This window comes from Amblyraja radiata, chromosome 3 (genome assembly GCF_010909765.2).
Source record: "Amblyraja radiata isolate CabotCenter1 chromosome 3, sAmbRad1.1.pri, whole genome shotgun sequence".
Taxonomy (NCBI): Eukaryota; Metazoa; Chordata; class Chondrichthyes; order Rajiformes; family Rajidae; genus Amblyraja; species Amblyraja radiata.
Genome location: NC_045958.1, coordinates 62,252,752 through 62,266,890, shown reverse-complemented (window position 1 = coordinate 62,266,890; position 14,139 = coordinate 62,252,752). Strand labels below are relative to the sequence as shown.

Here is a 14,139-nt window from a genome sequence, read left to right as displayed (position 1 = left end):
GAATTTCTCTTTCTTGTTCTGGACCCTTTCTTCACTCCGTGAAGCAGAACGTAAAAAATATGATCACTGTCGCATCTTTACTATGAATCTTATCTTGAAAGTCTTTTTCAGTTCCAATATAACATGCTCTCTAGTTAGCTCCAGAACATGTTCTACTAGGGAACTATCCCAAAGGCATCCAATGAACATTTGTCTACCTTTGCCCATATGATTTTTCTTATCCATACATAGATTAATATCCCCATAAAATCCTATCAACACTTTCTTTATCCTCCATCTTTAACATCCTGATTGAATTATGTTTGAGAAATTAAATAATAGAAATAATGAACAATACATTTGGAAAATGGTAATCACCAACAATTTTACTATGAACATGGATTAGGAAAGAATAAGCTTCAGTGAAATGAGGAAGAATATGATTAAAAATAAATGGATGAGCAATGGCACAATATTTATCTAAGACCTTACCTGCAAGATGTAGTGGCGTTGAGTTCCTTCCTTGGGTATCTCTGCAATTTATGTTCTCAGGGCTACATAACTTCTGGACCCGAGCTAGGCATCCTTTCTTTGCAGCATCAAGCAGAGCAGCATCTCCTCGTAGTAAATCTTGAATATCTGTATCACCCTCTTTCACAAGGTCCAGAGGTGTATTACCATCTCTGTTCTTCTTTGTCGGATCGGCTCCATGCTGAGAAAAAAGTGAATTTCATAACACATTAAGATAAACATTATTTACATTATCTGACTAACTCTTATTTTTGATGGGACCAAGAAACAAAAATCTGAAGTAGTTCATTCAATCACACAATTATTTTTATCATTCAATTAGATCATTGCCAAATCCGTTTCTTAACTCTAGTCTTTAGTGGTTTTAGTCCCTTATGCTAAAATGTAGCTAATAAAAAAAACTATCTATAACTTTTGACACCTTCAGCTGCTCTAGCCTCAAAAGCCTTTTAGAGACAAGAATCACCAAATTCCACTTACATTAGTGTTAGGAACCTGTGAAATAACCTGTGAATGGTCAAGCTTTATTTTTAGGTTTATATTCCATATTTTATGGAGAAATCAAAGTTTTATTTCCTGTCTATACTCTCAACTTCAATATATTTAATGCCTCAAGATCAATATATTTTTCATGAGTTACAGTGACCAAAACGGAATGCAGTACTCTAGATTAAATCTAAACAAAAGTTTAGCTTCTACCCTCTTGCATTTCAGCCCTTAGAGTCATCATCACAGCTGTAAATACAGAGCATAAAACTGAGTCAGTTAAATCCTAAAATATGAGGCAAAGCAGAGATGGGAAATTGAATCCTGACTATCTTGCCAACTGTCTGTCTGTCTTTGTCTCTTTTTGCCATGTTTAGTGTTTTAAAAGTATGTGCTAATGTTCTCTGGTTTGTTTTATGTGAGGGGTGGGGGAGGGGGATGGGCGAAGCTTATTTTCAATCTCTTACCTTGCCGGAGACGCGATTGTTTTCCGGATCGTATCTCCGGTTGCTATGCGCCTAACATCATGGAGCTGATGGCCTTGCTTGAGACTGACTTGAGCCCCACCGCGGGGCCATGAACCTACCATCGGAGCCTGCGATCCCTTGCCTGGGATCGACGCTCCAATCGTGGCATGTGGATTTCAACATCGAGGAGCTTGCAGTCTTGGGTAGAGACTGATGTTGGGAAGCTCCAAAGTCGCAAGAGGTTCGACTAGCACCGGCCTGGGGTCCGATCGCCCAGTGTATGTAAACATTTATTTTGCGTGTCTTGTTGCTTTTTATTGGTATTATTGTATGGCAAATCAAATTCCTCGTATGTTGCAAAACATACTTGGCTAATAAAGTATGATTATGATTATGAAATTTAGACCCGACTATGTGATCATCCTATAGTAACAGCTACTTTAATTTTTATCAACATCAAAATGTCAGTGCAGAGCATTTTACTGCAACATATTCTAACCATATATAAGTTGATTGATTTTCTGTGCCCAACACCAAACATTTATACAAATCTTCAAATTATCATGTACCTTTAAAAGAAGTTTGCAAATTTCATATTTGCCTTTGGCTGCTGCTTCATGTAAAGGTGTGAACTTCCATAGATCAGCCACATTCACTGAGGCACCGTGCCTCACCAGCAGTTCTGCTACTTCATAATGTCCATATGAGCAAGCATTATGCAAGGGGACTAGACCCCTGAAAGACAAATAAATTTTCACCACTGAAAATTGCACAAAATCGCTTCAGTCAAAATTAATGATTCTTTATACTCAATCAATTTGGGCAGTATTGCCAGCTAAAGAGACACATTTTGTAACTCTGCTTGTTCAGGTGACTTGATAAACTATTAATGAGAGTATTTTTTCTTATCTCAAAAGACAAATTGGCTTTTTGCCAATTGGATACGAATCATGTGTGAAACATTACAAGTAAATGGGATGTCACAGCAGGTTAGTTTCTAGTTACATCTTTTCTTGAAGAAAGCAATTAGGATAAGGAATCTTGGCCTATGTTTCCTCTTTCTCTCCATGGACTTCAATGTCAAGACCAGGCCTGAGGACTGGGAGAGGGCTAGACTTGGAGTGCAGAGGAACATGAATCCCTTTCAATAGTTTTCAAGTCTACATAATTCTGAACGCCAAACATATTGATTTTACACTTCCATTTTAAGAGTGAAACAAGCAGACCAAATCTCAAAAGAAAATATGCACAAACCCTTTGTCTTTGGCGTGCACATCAGCGCCATGATGGAGCAGGTACTCTACTACAGCCACCCGATTGTAACCTGCAGCAAAATGTAGTGGGGTGGAGTGTCGTCCTTCCAGATCTCTGCAGTTCACATTCTGGGTTGTGCACAATTGCTTTTAAATAAAGTTAGACATCAGGAAAAGTTATTGACATTTTGTTTAAACATAGAAAATAGGCGCAGGAGTAGGCCATTTGGCCCTTCGAGCCAGCACCTCCATTCAATATCATCTTGGGTGATCATCCAAAATCAGTTTAGAACTTTTATGAAATGTAATTGTATCAATTGAATTGACTTGGAAAATCTAAACAAATGAAAGCAAAGATGCTTGTTGAATTCCAACAACAAATCATGAAGCATGATTTTTTTGTTCCAGGGCTATTCCAGTTATAAAATCCACCAAGCAACACATTCCGAGAATGGAATACTTGCTTTTCCATCAATATCTAATGCTTTACTGGCAATCCGAGGAAAAAGGCTTGTGTCAGCTGAATACACATGGTCTTTGCTGTGCAGCAGACATTGATTTATCCAAACTTCCAATTTTAAGCCACTGGCCTTCATTTCATTCTCCCCTTGCTTGGATATGAGCGAAGCAATGTCTCAATTAAATCTTTTTCATTTGGAGCTAATATGTCACAATATTCAATTTAAAAAGAATGTGCCCAACAGTGGCTAGCATATATATAACAATCTTAAAGTACAAAAATACCCATGACATTTCTCGGTGTTAGAATTTTAACAGCACAATTTAACACACTGGAATTTAGGTTATGAGCCAACTACAATTACGAGGTTAACCTTGAATATACTTACAACACAGTCACTAGAATATTTACCGCATTAAGTCACTCAAATATTATGTTTGTTGGTTAAAAAAAAAAGACAGCGGGTGTCAATATAATGTCAGACTATCATTTTCTGGGAAAATAATACTTAGGTTAGTTGGAACACAGATAAGAACAGGACGGCCTTCTAAACAACACAACCAGACCAAATAAAATATTAAATATACTCCAGGACTGTCCTAATCTGGGATACAAAGGAAGTATTGCAAAACGCATTAGGTAAATCAGAGATGAAGAAAGGACAGGTCTTTACCTAACCAGAGGAAAACATGTTTGGTACTTGTTTGTGGGTGATTTGTTCACAAATAGGGCGAGGGAAATAGAATAATGATTAACAGGGAGCAGTGAATAACCCCACAAATGGGTATTTAAAAGGGTATGGAATATAAGGGGGTAGATTTAAGCAGTGGGCTTTGAAGTTGGTCCTTGCAGGCCTTGACATAACTCCTTGATCAATTTGAGAAAACAACCATAAGATAACAACTACTGACACTGCCAATAATGAACTGTCCTGCTGCTTGGTAGACACATTGATACATCTGTAAAGATAATATTTCAAAGTTGTGTACTTATATTCTGTGGTTTTGGTAGACAGTGCTTGTGGGTCAATAAACTAAATATTCTACAGACCAATTCAAGTAATTTCGAGTCAACTGGAATTTAAAATTTTCAATAGGAGCATCAGCTATTAAAATATGACACAAAGGTACACAAGGTAATTATTACTGGTGACTGGCTGTAAGAGATAGCTTTCACATCTCCTGTAAAAGGACTACCAACTAGAAAGTGTGCAGCAATTCAAGATGGTAGCTCATCGCCACTTTTACAAAGATTAGGGATCCATAACTAGAATGTTGGCCTTGCCAATGATGTTCGCAAATCTGTTTCCCAGGATATGAAGTTTCCATTCATGCATAATAATTTTTTTCTAATGCTGCGCCTTAAAAGGCCAAAGGAGAACTACAAGTTTAATTAGAGAAACCCAAAATCTTATGGCTGGGACAGTTGGAACCAGAGGGGGATACTGGACATGCACAGCTCAAAGGAAATCAGGATAATAAAATTCACCAAAATTGATTTCAAGGATGGCAGGTTTGTCCTTTTAGAAGTAATTAGGCAAACTGGGCCTTAACTCTTCCGGTCTTTGACAAACGACAGGTGATTTTGTTAAAATGTATAAAATTCTTATGGGTTTAACAAAATAGAAACTTCATTAAATGGTATTTCTTTAAGCTGGGTTACGAAGAACAAGGGTGACAGTCTCAATGGGTTAACCATTCAGAAGAATAATTAGAAAAAAATTATTATTCAGATGGCAGAGAATCTCTACAAGAGGGATAAGTTGGTTCAATCAGAGTGTAGAGATTGACAGATTTTTTTTTAAATTAAGGGAAGCAAAGGATAGAGGGCTTGCACAATAAAGTGATTATGAAATAAATCTTCAGCTACATTCTTAACGAATGACAGAGCAAAAGACATATTTTAACGAAATTGACCTTCACTGAACTGAACACCCTGATTCATCCCTTATCTTTTTCCATAATCATTTAGAAGTATAAAATTGTAGTCGCTATCTCCAACATGCACCCCCACTGACCCCCACATTTACTAAGATGAGGTCCAGTAATGGTCAATCCCTGCTCCTGGTTCAACTGCAGCAGCTTTCAGGCTTACACTGTTACTGAAATCAGAACATTCTGTCAGTTGCCATGATTTCAGACATGCAAATTAAACTGGATGTACAATATTATAGTTTCATAATTCACCCTTCAAAGTTTATAAATTGTCTTTCACATTGGTCAAGCATCAAAAAAATCCAATCATAGATTTAGGAATGGGTTAATACATTCAACAAAAACAATATCAGTTTTGAATCACAATATACAAATCTAAATGTCACAAAGTGGGATAATTTAACAATTATTAGCTGACAGGTTACTCTGGTGTTACAACAGCTGATTGGAATAGCATGGAAAAATACAAACTTCTTTGCAAAGTTTCACAAACTTTATGAATGAAGAATGCTGCTGGTAATCAAGTGCCACCATTTTTGCTATGAAGGGAGTTAGACATTGTAATGAGTTACCATACAGCATCTTTATCCCAAACTAGATGCAGAGGGGTTGTATTTGCTAGTACAGGTGCACAACCTTTTATCCGAAGATCCAAATAACGAAAACCTCCGAATAGCGGCCATTTTTTCGGTCCTTGAAGAAAGGTCCTTGAAAACGTTCACAGAGGGCGGCCCGCAGAGGTGACAGCGGAACCTCCGGTCGGTCCTCGAAGAAAGGGGAACTAAATCCCCATTCATAAAAGAGAAGGTGAGGGTATATTGCGCGGGAGGGTTAATAATTGACAATATGCTGCTGCCTGCCCGCTGAGTTAAAAAGTTCCCACGGTCACGATACACAGTGTTTCGTGAGTCTTGCGTGGGAACTTTTTAACTCAGCGGGGCAGGCAGCAGCAGATTGTCGCTCCCTTCAGTTTCACCCCACCTACACCCCTCTGCTTCCCGGCCATGTGTGTGACCCCTTCCCTCCCCTCTCCAGCTCCCCGCCCATTGCACCGGCGCGGGGGCTTTGCACTGTCTTCACGTCGGCGATTGCAGCAGGACCAACGGGACACCGACCCCCAGGCCCACTGCAAGCACGGAGATCCCAGAGACCCACAGCCAGCAGCAGCCCAGCCCCGCTCCAACTCCAGAGGAAAACTGCAAACTGGCCGGAGACGTCAGGACCACCAGAAGCCGTTCCCCGAGCTACGCCCCCTCATCGGGACACCGACCCCCAGGCCCACTGCAAGCACGGAGATCCCAGAGACCCACAGCCAACAGCAGCCCAGCCCAGCCCCGCTCCAACTACAGAGGAACCTGGGTTGCGGATGACGGGGCGCAGCTCGGGGCGTCGTAGGGGCCCATCGGGGAGCGGGTTCCTGTTGGTCTTGACGTCTCCGGCCACCTGCCATCCTCCGAGAACTGTACCGCCCTTGCAGGAGAGTGGGGTTGTTTGCAGTTGCAGAGGGAGGGGGCAAGGGCGGTACAGTTTCCAGTCTCAGCTCCAGTCCAGGGGGGTGGCCGGAGACGTCAGGACCAACGGGACACCGACCCCCAGGCCCACTGCAAGCACGGAGATCCCAGAGACCCACGGCCAGCAGCAACTCCAGCCCAGCCCCGCTCCAACTCCAGAGGAACACGTAGGGGCAGAAGCTGATGGTGTGCAAGGTACGTCTTGTTCTTGGGGTGGCGGATGAGGGGGCGCAGCTCGGGCTGTGGGCAAACTGCTACTTGTCGCCGTAGCGGCCCATTGGGGAGCGGATTCCTCTGGAGTTGGAGGGGGAGGGGGGTATTGTGCTGTTTGATCGCCCCCTGCTATCCCAGGGACAGGGAGACACAGCGGCTTTTTAGACTGGTGGGCAGTCACTTCCAAAGTTCTGCCCACACAGTCAGTACACCTCTCCTACACTGCATTTCATACAAACATTTATTCTGCAAGAAAAAACTACATTGAAGATTCAAACACGCGACCGAGTTTACTGCCGGGATCAAGGCGCAAACTCGCGACCTTGCGGATATGAGCCGAGCACTCTACCACTGAGCCAGCCATTAAAATCTACGCTAAAAAATTTCCATTCCGAAGACCGACAAATTCTGAATTACGAAAAGTGTCTGGTCCCAAGGCTTTCGGATAAAAGGTTGTGCACCTGTATAGCTGGAGGTGATTGTAATACCAGCAAGTGCATAGAATATATTTTTCAACAAACTAGGTTTATCTTCTAACTGCAGTAATACAAAGAAAAGCACAGAATTACTATTCTTTGTCTAGGGAAATACCTTTACAGTTTCCAGGTCTCCGGCCTTTGCAGCCTCCAGGAGTCGATAATCAACATCTGAATTGTGCAATGGAACATTCTCTAAACAAAAAAACATTCGTAGAAATGGTTAATCAAGAGTCGAGCAGAGTATTTAATTGTCAATGAAATCCTTACTTGCTGCACTTTAACAGGCCCATAAATGCAATAACATGCTCATAAATAACAATAAAATATACAATTAATAGCTGTAATTCAAGTTTGTAAGCTCAAAGTCATAGTAGTACAAGGTAACTATAATAGTGCAAAAACCAAAGTTTGTAGTGCGACCACATACATAGTCCATAAAAGATCAGTCGCTGAGGTTAGCTTGTGTATAGTTCATGAGCCTGATGGTTGCTGGGAAAAAGCTGTTCTTGAACCTTGTGGTCATGGTTAAGGCTCCTCTATCTTCTTCCCAATGGTGGTAGCAAAATGAGAGCACAACCAGGGTGATATGGGTCTTTGGTGACAATACTAGCTGCCTTTTTACGGCAGCACTCTGATAGAACCCCTCAATGGTGGGGATTCCAGTACCTCCGATGGACAGGGCAGTATCTATCTCTACATTCTCATTTGTTCGAGGGCGTTCAAGATGCGGAACCAGGCTGTATACTCTTCATCATACACATATAGAGGTTCGATAGAGAATTTGTTGACTAACTGAATCTCCTCAATCTTCTAAGGAAGTCAAGATGTTGATGGGCTTTCTTTGTGATTGCATAGATATGCTGAACCCGGTACAGATCTTCAGAGATATGCACACCCAGGAACTTGGAAGTTGTGGACTATCTTCATACCTAATTTTCTCCTTCTGAAGTCAATCATCAGCTCCTCGGGGTCTTGCTTATGTTGAATGCAAAATCATCCCTTTGAATATGTGTCACACTCAAAACCAAATCATTGCAGTGCACAGCTTTGTATCTCGTTTAGCCCATGAAATTGAAAAAACTGAACAATGTTTCACACACATATATTTGTACAGCACTTCACCACAAACTTGGTAATTAATAAAGTGCAATTACTGCTATTTTGAACACAACAGTAATCTGTACCATATGCTCTCAAAAAAAGGAACTGAAAGGTCTCAATTTATATTGTGGTTCTGGTCAAGAGGATAATGATGGCTTGGACCATGCCCTGCTTTTCTTCAAATAGTTTCAGGCATTTTTTACAGTATATCCTATACTCCAAAAGTCAAACTTAAATTTCATATACCAAATATATGCATTATTTTCTCAGGTGTGCAAAGTGTGACTTATGCTTTGAGACTCGTTAATTTGTGTTTGCAGAGTTTTCACATCAGTGTAACCCAATGATACCAAAATTGGATTATTGTGATTACAGGAAAACGGAAACGGATCGAAATATGCAGTGTCACGTGGAAGTGGCTGTGTACATGAATTCCAGGCAACCAGCTGAACTTTCAGCACGTTCTCAACCTAACAAGTGTACAATGCACTTACCGTTAAGTATCTGTTGCACAGACTCATTCCCCATTTGTGCGGCTGTAAACCCTTGAAGGGACAAAATGGAAGGGTCGCTGCCATAACTTAACAGGAGACGACATGTCTGTAAGTGACCACCGTGTGCTGCTCTGTGCAAAGCTGCTTGACCAAGTGTGTCCAAAGCATTCATCTATAAAAGAGAACACTAGTCACGAGTGATGATAATTCATTCACATCCTTAATGGCATAGAAAAACTTTTAGTTCATCATACCAAAACACAAGTATGGCCTCCGTATTCAGTAACAATATCAATTCTTTCGTTTACAACCTTACAATACAGCCAGCTAGTTTTTTACAGTTTATTGTGCTAGCAAATAATGCTTTATTTCTTTGCAATCGGGGTTATTTTAAGCATTCTTTGTAAATGAGATAAAATCTAACAAATATATAATTCTGCCATGAATAATAATTATAATAAGGTGTAAATTTACTTGATTTCAATGTTGAAGTCCTTCAGAATACACTATATTTTTTGTTTTTAAATCCAGTGTAAAATCGTATACATTATTTTTATTTTTAACTCTGGAGCAACTAAAGGACCACAGGAACAGCATTGAGTTGAGACTAAAGGGCCTGTCCCACTTGGGCGTTATTTGCGCATCACGCAAACGCCGCGCAAAGATTTTGTACATCCCAAAATCCTGGGGCACCGCGCGTCACTGCCTACGTCACCACGCACCATGCGCGCGTAATGCGCACCAAGCACGCATCGCGTACGCGGCACGACGCGTGGATCGTGCGTCGTGACGCGTAAATGATGTTGCGTAAATTATGAATCCAATTTTAGTACATTATGTGATGGCAAACCAAGTGGTGATATAGAGTTTAAAAATTCAACAAGAAAATGTACAGCCTCATCAATGACAGCCATTTTGTCAATAGATTTATATTGTCCGGGAAGCTTTGATAGGTCTGTATCATGGACGGCATTGCACGATGTTTGGCATTAAAATTGCTCCTACTCACAATCACTGGTAATTCAAGTAGCGTTGAGTGACATTTGGGAAAACAGCTTACATCAGATCATCGAGTGCCAGTTTTTCATCTAAATCATTCCAGTTGCATCTTCCCGCTTAATTTCCCCATTTCGAGATTGAGTAAATTTGCTCGCAGATGGGCTTGAACACTGGATTACAGTATCATTGTTCAACATTTTCCCAATATAAGATGATTTATCATAGGCCTGCAATTCATCTTTATTTTTTCATGGGATTAATGGTAACATTTGACAAGAATTTGCAACTAAAACTAAAGTAACACTTCCCATTATTTATTATTTGTGAGCCATTATACATTCATCCCAAACAATGTTTACAACCTTATACATGTTTTTCCTTTGCAGCTTGCCTAATGTCACACATTATGGAGTCTCCACATTCATCACGTTTAAAGGCAGTTTGACAGCAGAAATTTGCGTTTTTCCTCTTAAGCGCTGAAGCAATGTCTGTTGATGCTGAAGCAATTACGTTTTGTATTCACACTTTACCCAAAGTTAGATAAGGAGAGTTTTCCCATTTCACCGAATGCATCCAAAAAAAAGAGGTTATTTTTTCACTGTAAACAGTCTCTGTATTAGTATCTAGGACAATTCTTTGGTACCTCAAAGAACTTGATTCTTTCTCTCGGATATATCCGTTTAACTGGTTTAAATCATAGCTGGCATCCTGCAGAAACTCAGTGTCAATATTTACAGTTTCCCTTTGCAGTTCATCAGGGAGATCAATGGTACTTAGACCACGTAAGTTAGTAAATATTTAATATCTTGAAAATCAAATTTAAATGGGGAAAATCAAAATTAGGTCCCCTTTGGGCCATGGAGGGCCTTCAGTCTTATGCTACAGCTAACATGCTAAATTTCTGATTTCTAGGTTATTTTGTCACTGAGATGTGTGGGATATGGACATTCTATTTCATGTCGAAAGATTAAATTGAACCAGCACTACAATCTTTACACCATCAAACCAAAAATAAATATCAAATTTGTTATTTTATTTACAGGGTTTCAAGATGCTGGAGCTTCAATAAAATGTTTGTAGCATATTTTCACTCCCAATCCAAACTTAGTTGGAGTGAAATGGAATCCTACAATCTGGGTTGGTGTCTCTAGGATAGCAAGCATGAAAAAAAAAAAAGCTGAGATTTACCATCTTGAATAAGGCCACAAAAAGATCTTACTTAACTATCATAGGACTAATAAATGGGTAATGGGGAGGGGAGGGTGAAGAGAAACCAGATGATTGTTACTTTCTACCAAGTATGTTCTAACACCTATTGGAGGGCAACTTGGGGAGAAAAGTGAACATATGAAAGAACTATGCCAAAGTATTATGTTCCCAAATTTAGGCCGAGTGATGTGGTTTCAGCCAGAATGGCCTTATATGCAAAAGAAAATATAGATTGTTGGGAAATTTGCAAGTTTCACAATAAAACTCAAAAATAATTACAAAATAGCATCAAGCAAATAAATACAATAGACAATAGATGCAGGAGTAGGCCATTCGGCCCTTCAAGCCAGCACCGCCAATCAATGTGATCATGGCTGATCATCCCCAATCAGTACCCCGTTCCTGCCTTCTCCCCATATCCCCTGACTCCGTTATTTTTAAGAGCCCTATCTCGCACTCTCTTGAAAGCATCCAGAGAACCTGCCTCCACTGCCCTCTGAGGCAGAGAATTCTACACTCACCACTCACTGGGAGAAAAAATGTTTCCTCGTCTCCGTTCTAAATGGCTTACTCCTTATTCTTAAACTGTGGCCCCTGGTTCTGGACTCCCCCAACATCGGGAACATGTTTCCTGCCTCTAAGCATGTCCAAACCCTTAACAATCTTATATGTTACATTGAGATCCCCTCTCTTCCTTCTAAACTCCAGAGTGTACAAGCCCAGCTGCTCCTTTCTCTCAGCATATGACAGTCCCGCCATCCCGGGAATTAACCTTGTAAACCTACGCTGCACTCCCTCAATAGCAAGAATGTCCTTCCTCAAATTAGGGGACCAAAACTGCACACAATACTCCAGGTGTGGTCTCACTAGGGCTCTGTACAACTGCAGAAGGACCTCTTTACTCCTATATTCGTTTCCTCTTGTTTTCTCTCTCCCGCCTTTCTTAAAAAGTGGGATAACATACACAAATTTGTCCTAAATAGGTTGACTTATTTAGAGGATTTTTGAAAGGGTACCTTGAAAGGAACTTGGTGAAAGCTGGTCATAAATAACATGGGAATGCTGTTATAAAATATTATAATCTATGTTATAGCATACAGATGCTCCCCGATTTACAATGCTTTGACATGATATTTCTAATTTACGATGGTCACGTGACCAAATTGTATTAAATGCGTTTTCGATTTACAATGGGTTTATCGGGACGTAACCGTATCATAGGTCGAGGAGCAACTGTATTAGAACTCTATGGCGATACAATGGCTCAGCGGTAGAGTTGCTGTCTTACAGCGCCAGCGGCCTGGATTCGAAGTCCAGAACCAGGGGCCACAGTTTAAGAATAAGGAATAAGGCATTTAGAACGGAAACGAAGAAACACTTTTTCAAGAGTCCCAAACACATGATCCCATCAAGTCCACTACTCGCTCTGGCCATGACTCAAGGACATACAAGCTTCTTCAAACATTTCTGTCACATCGGTCTCCAAGATGCATTTTAGCCACGTAACAAGCCTTCGAGAGACATGTTCAACTTTATAACACTAACCATCTCTGCCATGTTTCCACTCTAGTGGCCCTTGTAAATCTCATTCATGCTCATCATTCAATGTTGTTGTGGCTAGCCTTCAATCTTCTATACTTCTACAAGTTTGGAGCTCCCCCAAAACTTTGCTGCCCATACCCACACGTGCATCAACTCGTGTCTGCTGTTCTCTGTACCAGTTGATTAACCAGTCATGCAAAGACTTAATTTTAAAATGCTCGACATTTTACAAATTCCTCCAGCATTCATACCTCCCTATCTTTGTAACTCCATCCAATCCTACTTTTTCTGATGTCTTCATGCTCCTCCAGTTCTTCCATTATTTTAGTAATTCCATCATAGGTATCTATGCCTTGGATGCCAAGGTTTGAAGCTCTGAAAACCTCCTTAGAACTGTTCTATCTCTTCTTCCTTCACAAAGTTGCACAATTCTGCTGACACTCCTGTTCTAATTGCCTTTCATGTAGGATGTTAAAAGCACTAAGTGAATGTAAATTGTCATGGATTGCAATAAATTTGGGGAGGTGTGGTTGGATTGAATAGAATGCAAAACAAAGTTGTTCACTGTACCTTAATACACGTGACAGTAGTAAATCTAAACCTAAAGAGAAACATACCTTTGCTCCATGCTTGTGAAGGACTTCCACCACATCATTATGTGCTCTCTCTGCAGCCACGTGTAGTGGTGTAAGAAAACTGCAAGAAATTTAAAATTTTGTGAAGCCTTATACACAAAAGTAAAAAAGCTGTAAATGCCCTAACCTGAAATTGAAATAAATTCTATAGGAAAATTGCCAATATTATCCCGCTGCACAAAAAGGGAGCAAGGCAGAAAAGTGGGAACTATAGGCCAGTTAGTCTGACTTCAGTGGTTGGTAAGGTTTTAAGGATTAGAAAGGATGAGGTTGTGGAGTACTTAGGTTCACGATAAAATAAAGTCAGCATGGCTTTATGAAGGGGTGATCTTGCTTGAAAAATTTGCTGGAATTCTTTGAAGAAGTAAATAGCAGGACAGACAAAAGAAAGTCAGTAGATGTTGTTTACTTAGATTTTCAAAAAGCCTTCGATAAGGTGCGACACGTTAGGCTGCTTAGGAAGATGAGAGCCCACGGTATCAAAGGGCAGATACTAACATGGATAGCAGGTTGGCTGGATGGCAGAAGACAAAGAGTGGCAATAAAGGGGGCTTTTTCTGGCTGGCTGCCAGTGACTAGCGGAGTTCTGCAAGGGTCGGTGCTGGGGCCGCTACTGTTCACGTTGTATATTAATGATTTGGACAAGGGGATTGAAGGCTTTGTGGCAAAGTTTGTGGATGATACAAAAATAGGTGGAGGGGTAGGTAGTGTAGTGAAAGCAGGGACTCCACAGAAGGACTTGGACAGGTTAGGAGAGTGGGCAGAGAAATGGCAGATGGAATATAGTGTAGCAAAGTGTGGAGTCATGCATTTTGGTAGTAGGAATAAAGGTGTAGACTATTTCCA

General features: G+C 40.6%; 1 protein-coding gene across 2 annotated transcripts in view; it reads right to left on the bottom strand.

The window, feature by feature from the left end:
* Positions 1–14,139, bottom strand: part of tnks (tankyrase) — a 93,825-nt gene that overhangs the window by 21,229 nt on the left and 58,457 nt on the right. For both annotated transcript variants that reach the window (XM_033017907.1, XM_033017908.1), the window contains 6 exons: positions 13,276–13,354; positions 8,909–9,080; positions 7,426–7,505; positions 2,718–2,863; positions 2,033–2,198; positions 472–691 (listed from right to left, as the gene is read on the bottom strand). In XM_033017907.1, coding sequence (XP_032873798.1) covers positions 472–691; positions 2,033–2,198; positions 2,718–2,863; positions 7,426–7,505; positions 8,909–9,080; positions 13,276–13,354 — 863 coding nt within the window. The remainder of the gene's footprint in view (positions 1–471; positions 692–2,032; positions 2,199–2,717; positions 2,864–7,425; positions 7,506–8,908; positions 9,081–13,275; positions 13,355–14,139) is intronic.